The sequence below is a fragment of the Vulpes vulpes genome, chromosome 14 (assembly GCF_048418805.1).
Source record: "Vulpes vulpes isolate BD-2025 chromosome 14, VulVul3, whole genome shotgun sequence".
Classification (NCBI taxonomy): domain Eukaryota; kingdom Metazoa; phylum Chordata; class Mammalia; order Carnivora; family Canidae; genus Vulpes; species Vulpes vulpes.
The window spans coordinates 86028203-86042746 of NC_132793.1; the positions used below are offsets into that span (position 1 = coordinate 86028203).

General features: G+C 43.1%; 1 protein-coding gene across 2 annotated transcripts in view; it reads left to right on the forward strand.

The window, feature by feature from the left end:
- The first annotated feature begins 2063 nt into the window (after nucleotides 1–2063).
- The window catches only part of MTMR10 (myotubularin related protein 10), a 56030-nt gene continuing 43549 nt past the window's right edge, over nucleotides 2064–14544 (forward strand). For both annotated transcript variants that reach the window (XM_025986418.2, XM_025986417.2), the window contains exons 1-2: nucleotides 2064–4095; nucleotides 4667–4727. Coding sequence is in view for 1 of the 2 variants with exons in the window: in XM_025986417.2 (XP_025842202.2) it covers nucleotides 4036–4095; nucleotides 4667–4727 (121 nt within the window). In the remaining variant the exon portion in view is untranslated. The remainder of the gene's footprint in view (nucleotides 4096–4666; nucleotides 4728–14544) is intronic.

Below are 14544 nucleotides of genomic sequence, written 5' to 3' on the forward strand. Positions count from 1 at the left end.
AGTTCCTACAGTTATATTGCTCCAATCTCCTCAGACCTTACCATGAGCCCCTCGCACTCCCATGATCTTGGAGATAACAAACACCCCTTCCTATTTCAGCTGCTATTTTCAACTTGACTGGCTGGGCCTTCCAGTGAATACCTTCTGCTACTCTGGAATTTTCTAGATGCCTCACTGATTTCCTCAGTTGATACCATAAAGATCTTGTGACTGCTATTGCTATGTTCTCACTTGCCTGTACTGGAGATTATGGGGATACCATTTCACTTAGATTTGGTGTAGATGTCATCTATGGGTTTTGATTTTACTTTACAATTGCTTTGCCTGTTTTTATGTGGAGAGCAAACAATAATGTTGCTGTTGCAATGTTTCCAGAATCTCCCTCAAGAAATAGATTTTTTAAATTACTTAATAGTCATCCTAAAGGCCCACATACCCAGGCAATGGCATAGTTTTGTGGACAGTATATATAACCATGTTTTACTTTTCCCACTGCTTCCACCATTACTTTCTTTTATCTGGGCTATTCTAGTAGCTCCCAATTAGTCTCTTGGCTTCTACCATGCTGTACCTCTACAGCAGTAGGAACAATTGTTTTAAAAATATCAGCCAGATTATATCACTCTCAGCTCAAAATATTGCAAAAGTTTTTCTCAACTTTCAGGCCCTATGAGATCTGGCCTGTTCTTTGACTTCCTCTTCCAGTGGATTAGGCTGTATTGGCCTCAAACACACCAGGCAGGCTCTCATCTCAGGGCATTTGCACTGCTATGCCCTCTGTCCCCAAGCTTTCCCTTCTGTTTTCCTCCTGGCTTGCTCCCTCACTTCTTTGGTCTCTGCTCAAACGTCATTTTGTCAGAAAGGCCTTCCATGACCACACCTCACCTCCCATCACAAAATAGAAGTCTCATCCTTTTTCCATGTTTTATTTTTCTTCATGGCTCTTATTATGATCTGACATGTTATATATTCATTTTTTATGTATCATTCTATCTATAATGCCATAAGTAGGAACTTTGTCTTCTTGACCACCTGAACATTTTTTTTTAGCACAAAGGTAGCACTCGATACAAATTTGATAACTGAATGAATATATAAAATACCTAGAATATAACAGGTATTCAAGAAAGGTTAGCATTTTTTTCTTTTCATAGGGGAAAGGAAGTGCTCTGTAGGGAATACCAATATCTATCATGACAGAACCAATAATAGAATAGAATAAAAAAAAATAGGAGAATAAAATAGTGGCATTAGAGACAAAAGAAGAAGTAGTCAAAGTATCAGGGAGGTCAGGGCTGAATAGAGGCTGTAAGACTAGTGCTATGGACTGCACTGTGTCCTTCCAAAATTCATATGTTGAAGCCCTGTCCCCCCAATGTGACTACATTCAGAGATAGGACCTTTAGGAGGTACTTTTTAGTGAGATCATTAAGGGTGGGATCTGGATCCAACGGGATCAGTGCCCTTAAAAGAAGAGATACCAGAGCACATGTGCTTGCTGTGTCTCTCTCCCACTCTCTCTCTGCTTTTCCCACCCTTGGGCCTATGAAAACACAGCCAACATTGGCAAGCAAGTCAAAGAGCTCTTAGAAGAAATCTAGCTTGTCTGTACCTTGATCTTAGACTTCCCACCTTCTAGAACTGTGAGAAAGAAATTTCTGTTGTTTGAGCATAGAGTCTGTAATATTTTATTATGGCAGCCCAAGTCAATACAATTAGGTATCTGAAAATGTCATAAAATTTAGTGTTAGGTTAATAACAAATCTGGAAATCAAAGTTTTTCTACTTTTCAGTTGTAGGGTCACGTATTAAAGTTGTAGATCCTAAGAAAATCAATATGACAAAATCCAAATCACAAAGTCACTCAAGTATAGAGAAAGCCCACATATTGCTTGAAGAGTATTTTTGGAAAAAATATCCATTTTCCCCCAGTGTTGAGACATAATTGACATATACTGTATAAGTTTAAGATATATATATATATATAATATATATATATATATATAATATATATATATATATATATTCTGTGTAAGTTAAGATGCATAATGACTTGACTTACATATACTGTGAAATGATTACTACAATAAGTTGAGGGAGCATTCATCATCTTATACAGACACAATAAAGAGAAAGGAAACAAAGAAAGCAATTTTCTTGTGATGAGAACTCATAGGATTTACTCTCTTAACAGCCTTCCTATATATATCATACAGCTGTATTAACTATACATTATATCATGCTATACATTACATCCTTAACATTTATGTATCTTGTAACCAAAAGTTTGTATCTTTTGATCACCTTCCTCTAATTCCCCCTCTCCTACCCCTGCTTCTGGTTACCACAAATCTGATCTTTTTTGCATGGATTTTTTTTTTTTTTAAATCCAGTTCAGGCAGAAAAATCAGACTATTCATAAAAATTTCTAAATGTATGTACACAAGTGTTTTTAACACCTATAACCAAATGAACTTAACACTTTAAGTACAACTTTGGTTCCTGAGCAAATGAAATCATCTGTTACCCAAACAAATTAACAAGACAGATCAGTAGGGTTTTGAACCCAGGATAAATTATTTTCAGAGAGAAAGCAAACTTCCGAATCTTAAACATTTTTTAATGTTTCAATTAGCACTGTCAGTATGATTGTGATTCATTTGGCCACATCACAGCTTCCTTGTGACATTAGTTATAAAATGCTAGACTAGGGTTTTACTCTTCAAAGCAAAATTAAGTCTCAACTAATAGATTCACCAAAATGATACATCACGAGCCTCCTTCCACCAAAGACTGCTCCAGTTCAGAGTTAAGAAATGCCCTGTGCTCCATATGCTGAAATTCATCTATCTGTTCCTTGCAATCAATGGGCAGATTATTTGGCCGATAGCCTGCCTACTGACAGTGTGAGGTCCTCACACTGCTAGACCCTCACTCTCACCGGGCTTCTGATCACTTCTCTGCTCATTAGTATCTGTACCCGAGAGGATGGGCAAGAAAAGAAAGGAAGGTAACTTGCTTCCCATCTTCCCCCCACACTACATTTTAACAAGGAGGGTAGAAGTCCATAAACGACGTTGGGGAGTCTGGCCGGCCCGCCAGTGTCATCTGTCAATAGTCTCGCGGCCGCGCATCCCACGGAAATCAGCAGTCCGCTTGGCTGGTGGGACATCCCGGCCTCAAAGCTTTGCGGAAAGACAGCAGACGGGAGGATGGAAGAAAATCTTCCCCGCTCGTGGGACTTTTAAGAGAGCTTTATCACATGAGTACAGAGAGCACAGGACGTTTGATCCTGGTCACTGCTGGCAGCGCCTGTCGTCTCCCCCCAGTGGGTCCCTCGCACGCTGGGTGCGCGAGGTGACTGAGTCCAGGGCACCAGGGTCCCCTTCCCCAGTCCCCCGGGCTCCTCCCGACGACTTAAAACCCGCAGTGACTGCGCAAGCTGGGTGACGAACGAGTAGCAGTGCAAGCAGCTGTCCCAGGAAAAGAGAGAGCGCGGAGCAGCCGCGAAGGACAGGGATCCGGGCCCAGGTCGCCGGCCCCCTCCGGCCTCAGCCGTGACCCCCGCGGGCCGCCGTAGGCCCCCGCGGCCCGTCGTGATCCCCGCGGGCCGCCGTAGCACCGCCGTACCCCGGCTGCGCTCCCAAGATGGCCGCCGAGCCCCGCTCCCCCCGGCGCCCTCGCTGAGGTCCCGGCGGCAGGCGGACAGCGCAAGCCTTGCCTCCCGGCACCAGCGCGGCCTAGAGGCCGGGAGCGGCCGGCCGCCGGCCTCGCGCGCACCGTCTCTCGGGGCGGGGCGCCGGGCCCCTTCCGGGGATGGGCTCCGGCGCCGGAGTCGACCCGACTTGGCCCCGGCTCCTCCCCGCTCGGGCGGGCGCTCCGCGGTGTCCCCGCCCGTCAGTCCGCCCGGCCGGGGTGGCCGCAGACGGGGCCTGGGCGGCCGCACGGGGAGCTCCGACCCCGGGGCGTCGGGAGGCGTAGGCGCTACCGCTGGCGGGCGGTGGGACCCGGCCAGAGCGAAAAGGCGGCGACACCATGTTCTCCCTCAAGCCTCCCAGACCCACCTTCAGGTCCTACCTCCTGCCGCCGCCGCAGGTAAACAACCCTCTCCTCGGAGCTTCCGGGGAGGCTCCCCGGGTCCCCGGGTCCCCGGGTCCCCAGCCGCGGGGTTGCCGGAGCCCCAGCGGCGGGAAACGCACCTTCTCGGGAGCCCCCACTGGCTCGGTGGAAACTTGTATAACTTCTCCGCAGCCATTCTCTGCCCCAGACCTGTGCTCCGTAGTTTGTGCGTTGAGACTCAAGGGAGCGAGCGAGCGAGCGAGCGAGCGTTTGGGGTTGGATTTATGTAGTACTGCGCCTGGCGGTCGTCCGCGCCGTGGCCGCCAGCAGGATTGTATCGCCCGTGGGCATCCGGTGCAGGAGGTCACCTGTCCTGAATGTGAACACCTGGGAGCGGCACAGGCAGTTTGCATGCTTTTGTTAGACTTCCAATCGATGATGAACAGATCTTTAATAAAAGATCTAGTAAAACATGTGAAGGATTTTAAGGGGGCGGGGGAAATAGGGGTCTGTTGTGTATGTCATCACTTAGAAAACAAAAGTTGCTTTAGTGTCTCACGGGGGAGGAAAAGTTTTGATCCTGATTTACTTTGCTAATGTATTTCAGACTGAAGATAAGATTAATTCGGAACCGAAGATTAAAAAACTGGAGCCAGTCCTTTTGCCAGGTAAACATCAGAGTTTCAACCGATACTTCAGCAGTGTGTTCTGGTTCAGGATCATTATACCAACTAGTACCATGAGGTTAACTTCCCCCTTGTATTTATTTTAAACTTTATCCGGTTAAAAACCTAACTACAGGGCAGCCCCGGTGGCGCAGCGGTTTAGCGCCGCCTTCAGCCTGGGGTGTGATCCTGGAGACTCGGGATCGGGTCCCATGTCGGGTTCCCTGAATAGAGCCTGCTTCTCCCTCTGCCTGTCTCTGCCTCTCTCTCTCTCTCTCTCTGTGTGTGTGTCTGTCATGAATAAATAAATAAAACCTTAAAAAAAAAATTTAACCACTGAGATGGCAGAAAAACTTGGTTAGAACTAAACAACAGCAACAAAAAAGTAGTGATTAATTGGTGTTTGTCCTTGAAAATGTAAGCACCCTAGAAAGCTGTCAAGAATATCAGTACCTCGTTTCTTTTTTTGTCTCCCGAAATGTTCATTTTTGAAGCAATCATTATTTGGTTAGGTAGTGAGAGTACTCTTTGCCCTTCATGTCTGCAACTTCATGCGTTAATGATTAATAGATCATCATTTTAATAGTATGAAAAGCAATTTTTATTATGTTTGGGTCTCTATACCAATAACAAAGCATAGTGAACTTTGAATTACTTACTTGGCAATCGTTTTTTGGAAGGTGTCAGCTGTGTTTGCAAATTTACTTGTTTCTGTTTAGAATAGGGTTTCCCATCAGAGCTTCTGTTAATGTTTTGGGCCTGATAGTTTTTTGTTACAGGGACTGTCCCATGCATTGTAGGATATTAAGTAGTATCCCTGGCCTCTACCCACCAGACACCAGTAACTCCCTTCTCCACCTCCTAGTTGTGACCACCATAATGTCTCCAGATGTTGCCAAAACTTATTTTTAATTTTTTGCCTCTAGGAGCAAAATCTTCTCCCAGTGGAGAAGCACTGGTTTAGAACAAAATTTACTTGAGAATACCTTAAGAGGTAGAGGTAGGAATTGGTGATAGATAGTTGTTTAGTTTTAAAGCATCTAAAATATTATTATTATTATTATTATTTTAGTTTTATTTATTTATGATAGTCACAGAGAGAGAGAGAGAGGCAGAGACACAGGCAGAGGGATAAGCAGGCTCCATGCACCGGGAGCCCGACGTGGGATTCGATCCCGGGTCTCCAGGATCGCGCCCTGGGCCAAAGGCAGGCGCCAAACCGCTGCGCCACCCAGGGATCCCTAAAATATTATTTGATATATATTTTTTAAAGATTTTATTTATTTATTCATGAGAGACACAGAGAGAGAGAGAGGCAGGCTCCATGCAGGGAGCCGGATCTGGGACTGGATTCCGGGACTCCAGGATTACGCCCTGAGCCGAAGGAAGACGCTCAGCTGCTGAGCCACCCTTGCGTCCCTTAATTGATATTTTGAATTGTATAACAATACTATGATTATTGGGGGGAGTAGCCAGATACTTAGGAAAGCCTGTTTTAAACCTGGAATCTAATCAAATATCAATTTGTGTGGCTACCCTCAGCATTTAAAAATCTTAGTCATTACTTAATGCTAAGTCTAGTAAAATGATTAGAACTTTATAGGTAGTAATTGAACAAATATGGAAACTTTAAATTTTGTGCTTTAAAATTTTAAATGTTGGGCAGCCCTGGGTGGCTCAGCGGTTTAGTGCCGCCTTCAGCCGGGGGTGTGATCCTGGAGACGTGGGATCGAGTCCCACCTCAGGCTCCCTGCATGGAGCCTGCTTCTCCCTCTGCCTGTGTCTCTGCCTCTCTCTCTGTGTCTCTCATAAATAAATAAACAAAATCTTTAAAAATAAAATTTTAAATGTTAAGCGGGAACAAATATTACAGTCAATCTGTGGTTCAATATTATGGATGCTAACTCTTAAAAATTGTTTTTAGACTTTATTATGAGAGTCATTATAAATATTTTGGCTTTATTTTGTTAATGCTTTTCATCAGACCAGTGTGTACTAAATAATCCTTTGTACTTTGAACAATAGAATTAGTATGTAACCTTTACTCCCTGTGCCTACTTGTTTGAGCCTTAGTCACTCCAGGCATTTAAGAGTCAGCTGTGGGAAAAAGTACTCATCTTGAGTGCCTGGGAGCTATTGAACTTTGACTTCCTTTACTTTGTCTGAATAAGGCCCTCTTCTGATGTTATGATTTAACATTAATAAACAACAGGTCTTAGGGACAAATGATAGTGCTTGATTTCTTTAGGATTGACTTTTATATTTAAGATATGCTTACGAAAGTGCAACTAAATATCAGTGGGTTTGTAGAACTTCACACTGATGGAGGAGTATCCTTTCTGTAGAATTCACTAAAAACTGACCTTTCTACTAAAAAGTCAAAGTTTTCTGGGGGAAGATAAGAACTTATTTACTGACTGGAAGTGGTTTATGTGTCCTAGAAAGGGCAGCTAAATCTAGATATTGTGGTTCATGTTACTTTTTCTTGCACTGGCTCTGGGTATGCAAACATGATGGCTCTGGTACCCTGGATTTTGTTTGCAGCTAACCTGTTTCTTAAAAAAACATTTAGCCAATCCTCAATGAATGTGTCTTTTGCCTTCCTTCCTCATCCCTTCTGTTCTTCTTGGCCTTCCCACACACTCCCCAGTTTCCGCCTATCAGGCACCCCATTTTGGTCTGTTTCCTGCTTTCCCTCTTGAGTCGTGTGTCTGACTAGCAACCTCTGTTGCTCCTCCTTTGGCCTGCATCCTACTGCTCTGCTGGTGAAATCTGGAAGACAGGTGGAAAGTGACTGAGGCATTGGTGACCTAAGGACCTGGGCTAGGTGACTGGTTTTTACTAAGAGGGCTTACTAATAGAGTTCTTGCCATAGTTATATCAGAAATCAAGAGGAAACTTGGCCAGGTCATCTGTGGCTTTACACAGGCACATGAACAAGAAGTAATTGTTCAGAGATCTAGTATTGATGTTATGCTTTGGCATTCAAGGGTTCAAGCATATCCTACTTTAGTTGCCCAAAGTTTGAGTTTTTACAAGCAGATGAAAATTAGACATGAAATGAATTGTTTGTGTATAGTTACTGTGTGTTCCTTTGGAACTTAAAAAGGGTAAATTTAAAATGATCTTTGTTTCTTATTAAGTGAAGAAAATAGAAGAAACTGGTCATTTAATTTAGACTGTGCTTTATGTTAGTAATTTTCAGTTAGCCTGGTTCATGAACCTCCTTGAGATGGAGGTTGTACCTAATTCAGCCTTGTGGCCTTGATGTCTAGCATAGTGCATTGAGATGCTGATAGCGTGAATGACTGAAAGAACTCCTCAGAACACCAGCTTGAATTGTTAACCATAGCCATGTGCACACGCAGACAGACCGGCTCTCTGATTCAGTAGTAGAAGACTGTACTATTTTATGCCTTGTGTCTCTGCTGTCTCCCAGAGCCACACTTCTTAAGAGAATTATTATCTAAGCCTAGAATTGAGATATAATACCCTGTCAAAGCAGCTAGCTTTGCCTGGGCTTTCTCTCCGTTTTCCCATCATTACAGAAATCTTACTGTTTTAATGATTATATTGTATATGTGTAAAATCAAATCCTTTTGAAAATAGGGAGAGTTTGAATTTTTAAATGCATGTGTGTTCATATATGTTCCAACATATATTTGTTAGGGCAAGTACTACCAGACTATCTTCATATAGGTTTTGGGGAGGTGAGGCAGAAGGAGAGGGAAAGAGAATCTGGGCATGAAGCCTAATGTGGGACTCGGTCTTAGAACCCTGAGATCATGACCTGAGCTGAAATCAAGAATTGGACGTTTAAATGACTGAGCCACCCAGGCGCCCCAGACCATGCTCGTATCTTTTTTCAGATAGCTGCTGGACTGGTGAAGCAGTTTACTGAGGATTGGGCTGGGTGCCTGGCTCTGTGCTAGATGGAGAAAGTGCTAGAGGAGTAGTGTACCTGAATCACAGCAAAGCCTGTGGACAGGTAGAAGATAGTGATCTGTATCACTGTTTCCCAAGTCTGGTTGGCATCAGACCCAGATGGAGTTTTTACCAGCCCTTGGTCAAACTGAGAAAATCAAGAAAAATGCAGCTTTTCTCCCACAGGGCTGAGTTGACTTAAAGGATTATCCTGTATTCTGAGATTTTCTCCTTCCCACTTTCCTGGTGTAGATATGTTCTCTGTTAAATGATGGTGATAGTAGCTATGGCTTTAAAGAAGGTTTTAAGTTAGCAAAATAAAAGGTTAAGAACTCTGTGTTGGTTGCCTGAATCAGGTAGTATACCTCATTTGTGGAATCTGAACTAGAAACTATTGATGAGGTTTTTATAATATCATAGAATTTTTTTTTAGATTTACTTATTTATTTTAGAGAGAGAGAGAGAGAGAGTGCTTGTGCACAGGTGGGAGGGGCAGAGAGAGGAGAGAGAATCCCAGGCCGACTCCACGCTGAGCACAGAGCCCATTGTGGGGCTAGATCACAGGGCTCTGAGATCATAACTTGAGTCAAAACCAAGAGTTAGATTAGATGCTTAACGGACTGTACCACCCAGATGCTCCTTATAGGTACAATTTATTGAGCATTTACACAGAAAACATTAGGAATTTTGTCTGCCTAAGCGTCTTTTCACTTTTTCTGAAAAACTGTACCCTCTATCTTTTGATGCATTGATCTTCCCCATCCCCACACCACCTTGGATTCTAGTGTGGCCAGCAAGGATAATAACCCACCCCCAGACTGCAGAAATGAGCACAGTTCTGACTCCTGATATTTTCAGATCGGTACCAAGGGAAGAGATCGCTTTTTGGTAATTATGCCGGTGGCCATAGCTCCAGAAAACCTGCCCCAGAGAATAAAGTCACGTGTTTTAGAGGCAGAGGCACAATACTGAGGGGGTACTTCTAAAGGTTCAAGCTCCTGGGCTCTATTTCCTTGAAATCTAGCTAACAGAAAAGCCACAGAATTCTTTTTGTAAGCTGTAGGCACACTTTTGATACTTTCAATTAAAATCCTTATTTAATACATAGCTTTCAGGTTACTCTTCATTTCTTCTTGTGCCGGGTGAGAAAACTATAGTTGGCACATGTGAAATAACTTGCACAGTATTGCACAGCTAGCAAGGGCAGGCCAGAATTCTGAGCCTGACTCCCAAGCTATGCCTTTAACCAGTAAGCAGCAGGGCCTACCTGACCACACTGGTGACATTAGGGTACAGATTTATGCTTTGGAACTGGAGAGAGGGTGGATTGGATATCTGCCTAGAAGTTCTTTAGTGAGGTAAAAAGAGTTCTGTCCTTGGCTGTACCCTTTCCACAGCAGTGACAGATTTTGACCCAACTTGAGGAGCAACTTTTAATTTTAGCTGCCAGAAAACGGACTGCCCTGGGAGGCAGTGGACTTCCTGTTGCTGGCTGTGCCGAAGCGGAGGCTGGTGAAATGCCAGCGGCCTTGTGGTGAGGTTGGGAGATTTGCAGTAAGTGGGGTTGTTGGCCTTTTCTCTCTTCTAACTCTTGGATGGGATCTTGTTAAGGATCTGCCAGGTAGAAGGGAGAATGGCTTGAAACACTGTGGCTAACAGTAATGAGTTGATTGTTCCATAGGTATTGAATGCATGGTCCACACTGTCTGGTGGAGGAGTAGAAAGCTAAAAGAAAAGTTGGTGTCCGGCCCTCAGAGAGTTTTAGTTCATTGGGGGAAATGCTTCAGAAGAGCAGAGGTTGTGAGGGCTCAGAGGAAGGTCATCAAAGTGAAATTTGGGGTTGAGGGAGTTGTCAGGAAATGACTTCTGCTGGGCATCTCGAGTGCCTCCTGAGCCTCAGCTACTGTGCTAAGGCTGTGTGTTGGCTCAGCTCTTTCCCCCTTGCCATCTGTAATGCCAGCAGCACTTTCAGCATTGAGATTAACTGTTAGGTCGATAATGAATGCACTCATTGTCAGAGTCTTTTGTAATTGGATCAGAAAAGCATACGACCCGAGCCATCTGGAAAATGAAAATAGCTATTGTTGAGTAGATGTCCTGTTTATTTTTTACATATTCACTGTTTAGATCATTTATGTACCGTTCTTGTTTTCTGCCTCACTAATTCGTATTTCCTCACTGGCATGGTAAATCCCTTACAGGTAGATGTTCTCTTTTGGGTGTTTAACATTTTGTGTTGTTTTTTAATACCTTTTTGTAGATCGACTTTAGAGATGACTATAGACCGATTTTTTTGTAGTATTTTAATTCATACCTATGTTGCTTTTAAAAGCCCAGAAGGATGTGTAACTCCATTTTGGAGCTGTGAAGCAGGTAACCATCATGTTTATCCCTCCCCTAGAGAGCCTTCAGGGCTGTCCTTAGGCTACCACTGCTGTTCCGTGGGCCAGCATTTTGTTGCTCGCTTCCTCATTTCTGACCATCAGTCTCTCTGCACCTTAGCTCCTACTCAGAATCTCTGCCATGAATTTACACGTGTAAATCCTGCTTACCCAAGATAAAAATCCGAGTTCTGTAACCTCTGCAGTTTGCCAACACTCCACCTTGCTTACCTGTGCCCTGTTTTCCAGTGTTGATACCTGCTTCAGTCTCTCTGGTTCCTTTCTCTCTCCCAGGTGCCGGGTTCCTTATTTAGGACGTTATCACTGTTGTTATCACATGTCCTATGTCAGTCCCCTTCTGCCTTCAAGATTTCCTTCTAGTTTCTTCGCAGGGTCTGCACTTCTAACCCTCCTTCAGCCCGCATTGTGTGTGGCACTTACTGGACATGCTCCTTGATTACAGGCTTTTTTGTATCGTGTGACCTGCAAAATTGGACCCTTGGTACCCATGATGGCTTCAGACATTTTGTGTTTGTCTTCTATGCAGTTTCACCCTCCCTTAATAATTTTTAGGCCATTTTAATTCCTGAATTTATCTACAACTAGGGTGACACCTGGTCCCACTTTGCCTGTGAGTGTCGTGGTATTAGTGCTGAAAAGTCTCGCATATCGAGAATCCGCTCAGTTCTAGATGTCCAGTCACCATATGTAAAGCCGTATATTGAATTACGCTTTTGGCCTAAACATATTTCATAGGTTAGTTAGCCACTGTATACAGTAAGGCTTTGTCTGAAGCTGTTTTCCAACCTAAAATGTATGGGGAAATGTATTTTTATTCATCAACCACTTATTTATTGACTTTGTAAATGTGTAAGGCATTACGAAAGGTAACACAACAGGAGTTTTTGGTTTTCTGGAAGTTAAAAACTATCTTAGCTATACCATTTTTGGAGATTTATTAATTTTAATTATATATCCTTATTTATTTTTATGGGTGGAAGTGTCTTAAGAAAACAAATTTTGGTGATTTCTTGATTCCTTCCCAGGTTGTAATAGAAACTCCTGACCCATCATCTGATTTAGCTAGCTTTTTCTGTGGTGCTTTTTGCTTACCCTACAGTGAAACAAATTTCCTACTTTATCTTCCATGAGGCTTCCCTATGGCTTCCCTCCAGAGCTGTGCTGGAAAGTGCTTGGTGGTGAAAATCCTCCCACCGGGGCTGATTGCAGGCTGTCCACTTGCGGGCACAGAGCTGGGGTTTGAGGGTGTCGGGGGAGGAGGAACTGGAGGTTCTCATGAGCCAGTGCAAGGCTGACACAGCCCTGCTTTGCCACCTGACAAGCACAGGAGTACAGTCTCTGGGAAAACTTCATGGTCTTCTGGAGTTTTGAAGCTTTTGTTAGGTGTTTTCTTTCTTAGGGCTTTCTAATTTCAGATGCAGCAAGGACCGTCTCAGTACTCCTCTATTTATGTTTCTATTCTCTCTAGGAAGAGGCCATTTGTTTTTTTGTTTTTTTTTTCCCCTTCCTGTCTGTAAGCTAGTGTTCTGGCTCACAGAATTGCAGTACTTGCAGTAGCTGCAACAGCTCCTACCCAGTGTTACTGCTTTATTATGGAATATGAGCAGAAAATGATTATGAGATCTGATAGCCGTGCTGCATGATCCAAATATTTTAAAGACTGGTTCCATGTGAGCATAATTTAGTGTTATCAAGTAAACCTCAAGCCAGGTTAACTTGACATTTACTTAATTATATGCTTAATAATAAGACCCAAACAGAGCATCTCTCCAGAAGTGCCCTCCTTTTCATCCTCCCCTCCATCCCACCTGACTTCTCTTCCTCTCCCAAGGGCTCATTCCCATTTTCCCCTCTCAGCATTGTGTGATGCTTCAGTTGCCCTAAAAGACCATAGCCCACAGAGTCCCTATTCAACTTTTGTTGTTGTCGTTACTTTTATATTTCTTGTCCAGTTTTTTCTCAGTTTTATTTTTAAATAAACTTGGATTCATAAAACAGTTAAATAAACTCGTGTTAAATATCTTACCTGACATTGTTAAATTTAGCTAAATTAAGAAATTAGCTATGCTATTAACTAAACTTCAACTTTTATTCACATTTTCCTAGTTTTTCCACTAATGTCCATTAGCTATTCCAAAATGCCATCAGGGGTACCATAGTGTATTTAGTCATTATGTCTTCTTAGCGTCTTTAGTCTGATAGTTTCTCTATTTTTACTGATGGACTGATGAATTCTTGCATATTGGTGCCTGCATCCTTTTGAAATGTCCTCCCTCCACTATCTCCTTCCTTACTTTCTGGCATTCTGGAACTACCAGAGACTCCCTATTCATGTTGAGTTGTCTCTGCTGCGGCCCTGGAAATAGCTGTTTCCACAAGGATCCCAGGTTTCTGTCATTGGAGAACGACACACCAAGATCTGTGTGCTGAATGTGCTTTGTGGCTGGGGTGTCACTGCTTTTAGGCCTGTAGGGGCCAGAGTAGAAGATATGTACCTGTATTACTAACTCACATATATACACATCTCTTTATGTTTCTGTATCCATCTGAATTTATATCAAAGTTCTTAAGAGGGGATCCCTGGGGGGCGCAGTGGTTTGGCGCCTGCCTTTGGCCCAGGGCGCAATCCTGGAGACCCGGGATCGAATCCCACGTCGGGCTCCTGGTGCATGGAGCCTGCTTCTCCCTCTGCCTGTGTCTCTGCCTCTCTCTCTCTCTGTGTGACTATCATAAATAAATAAAAATTAAAAAAAAAATCTTTAAAAAAAAAAAGTTCTTAAGAAACCATGTCAAGCTGTTTCTCTGTAAAGTATCAGGCAGTAAATGTTTTGAACTTTGAAGGCGATAAAGTCTCTGTTGCAAGTACTCAGCTCTGCCTTTGTCCCCTGAAAGCAGTCATAGACAATACACAAATAAGTATGGATATGTTTTAGTAAGTTTTTTACATTAAACCAGGGCTAGACTTGGTCCATTGGCTGTGTTCAGCCAACCCCTGGACTCATTAAATGCATTCTCCTTTTTGTCTCATTCTCACTGCATTCATAGGCTTGACATTTTACATTTGTGCCGTTAGTAAGAGGATCACATTGTTAGAGAAGGAGGGAACATTGTTAGAGAAGGAGGGAAGTCCTTGAGTGTGTGCATCATAAATACAATTGGCTGATGGTACTATGAGGCCGCCATGCCCTGTCTCACAAGACCTCCATCTCTTTTCATTACCATGTCTTCTCCAATTCTCAGGAATCTAAAACAGGCCTGTGGTATGGCTTTTTTTTTTTTTTGAGTAAACTTTTGAGTATAACATACATAAGAAATATATATATGAATCTTTAAAGTTACAACTGAATGAATTTTTGTAGCATTGTTTTGAGAGTCCTTGGGTTGATGAGTTTGCTAGTTAAGTGGCACAGCCTGAAATGATATAGGTTATACTTGGTGAATCAGTAGTTGTAGTATGAAGTCAGTGTTACAGGAGTATGACATCTAACTGTGAA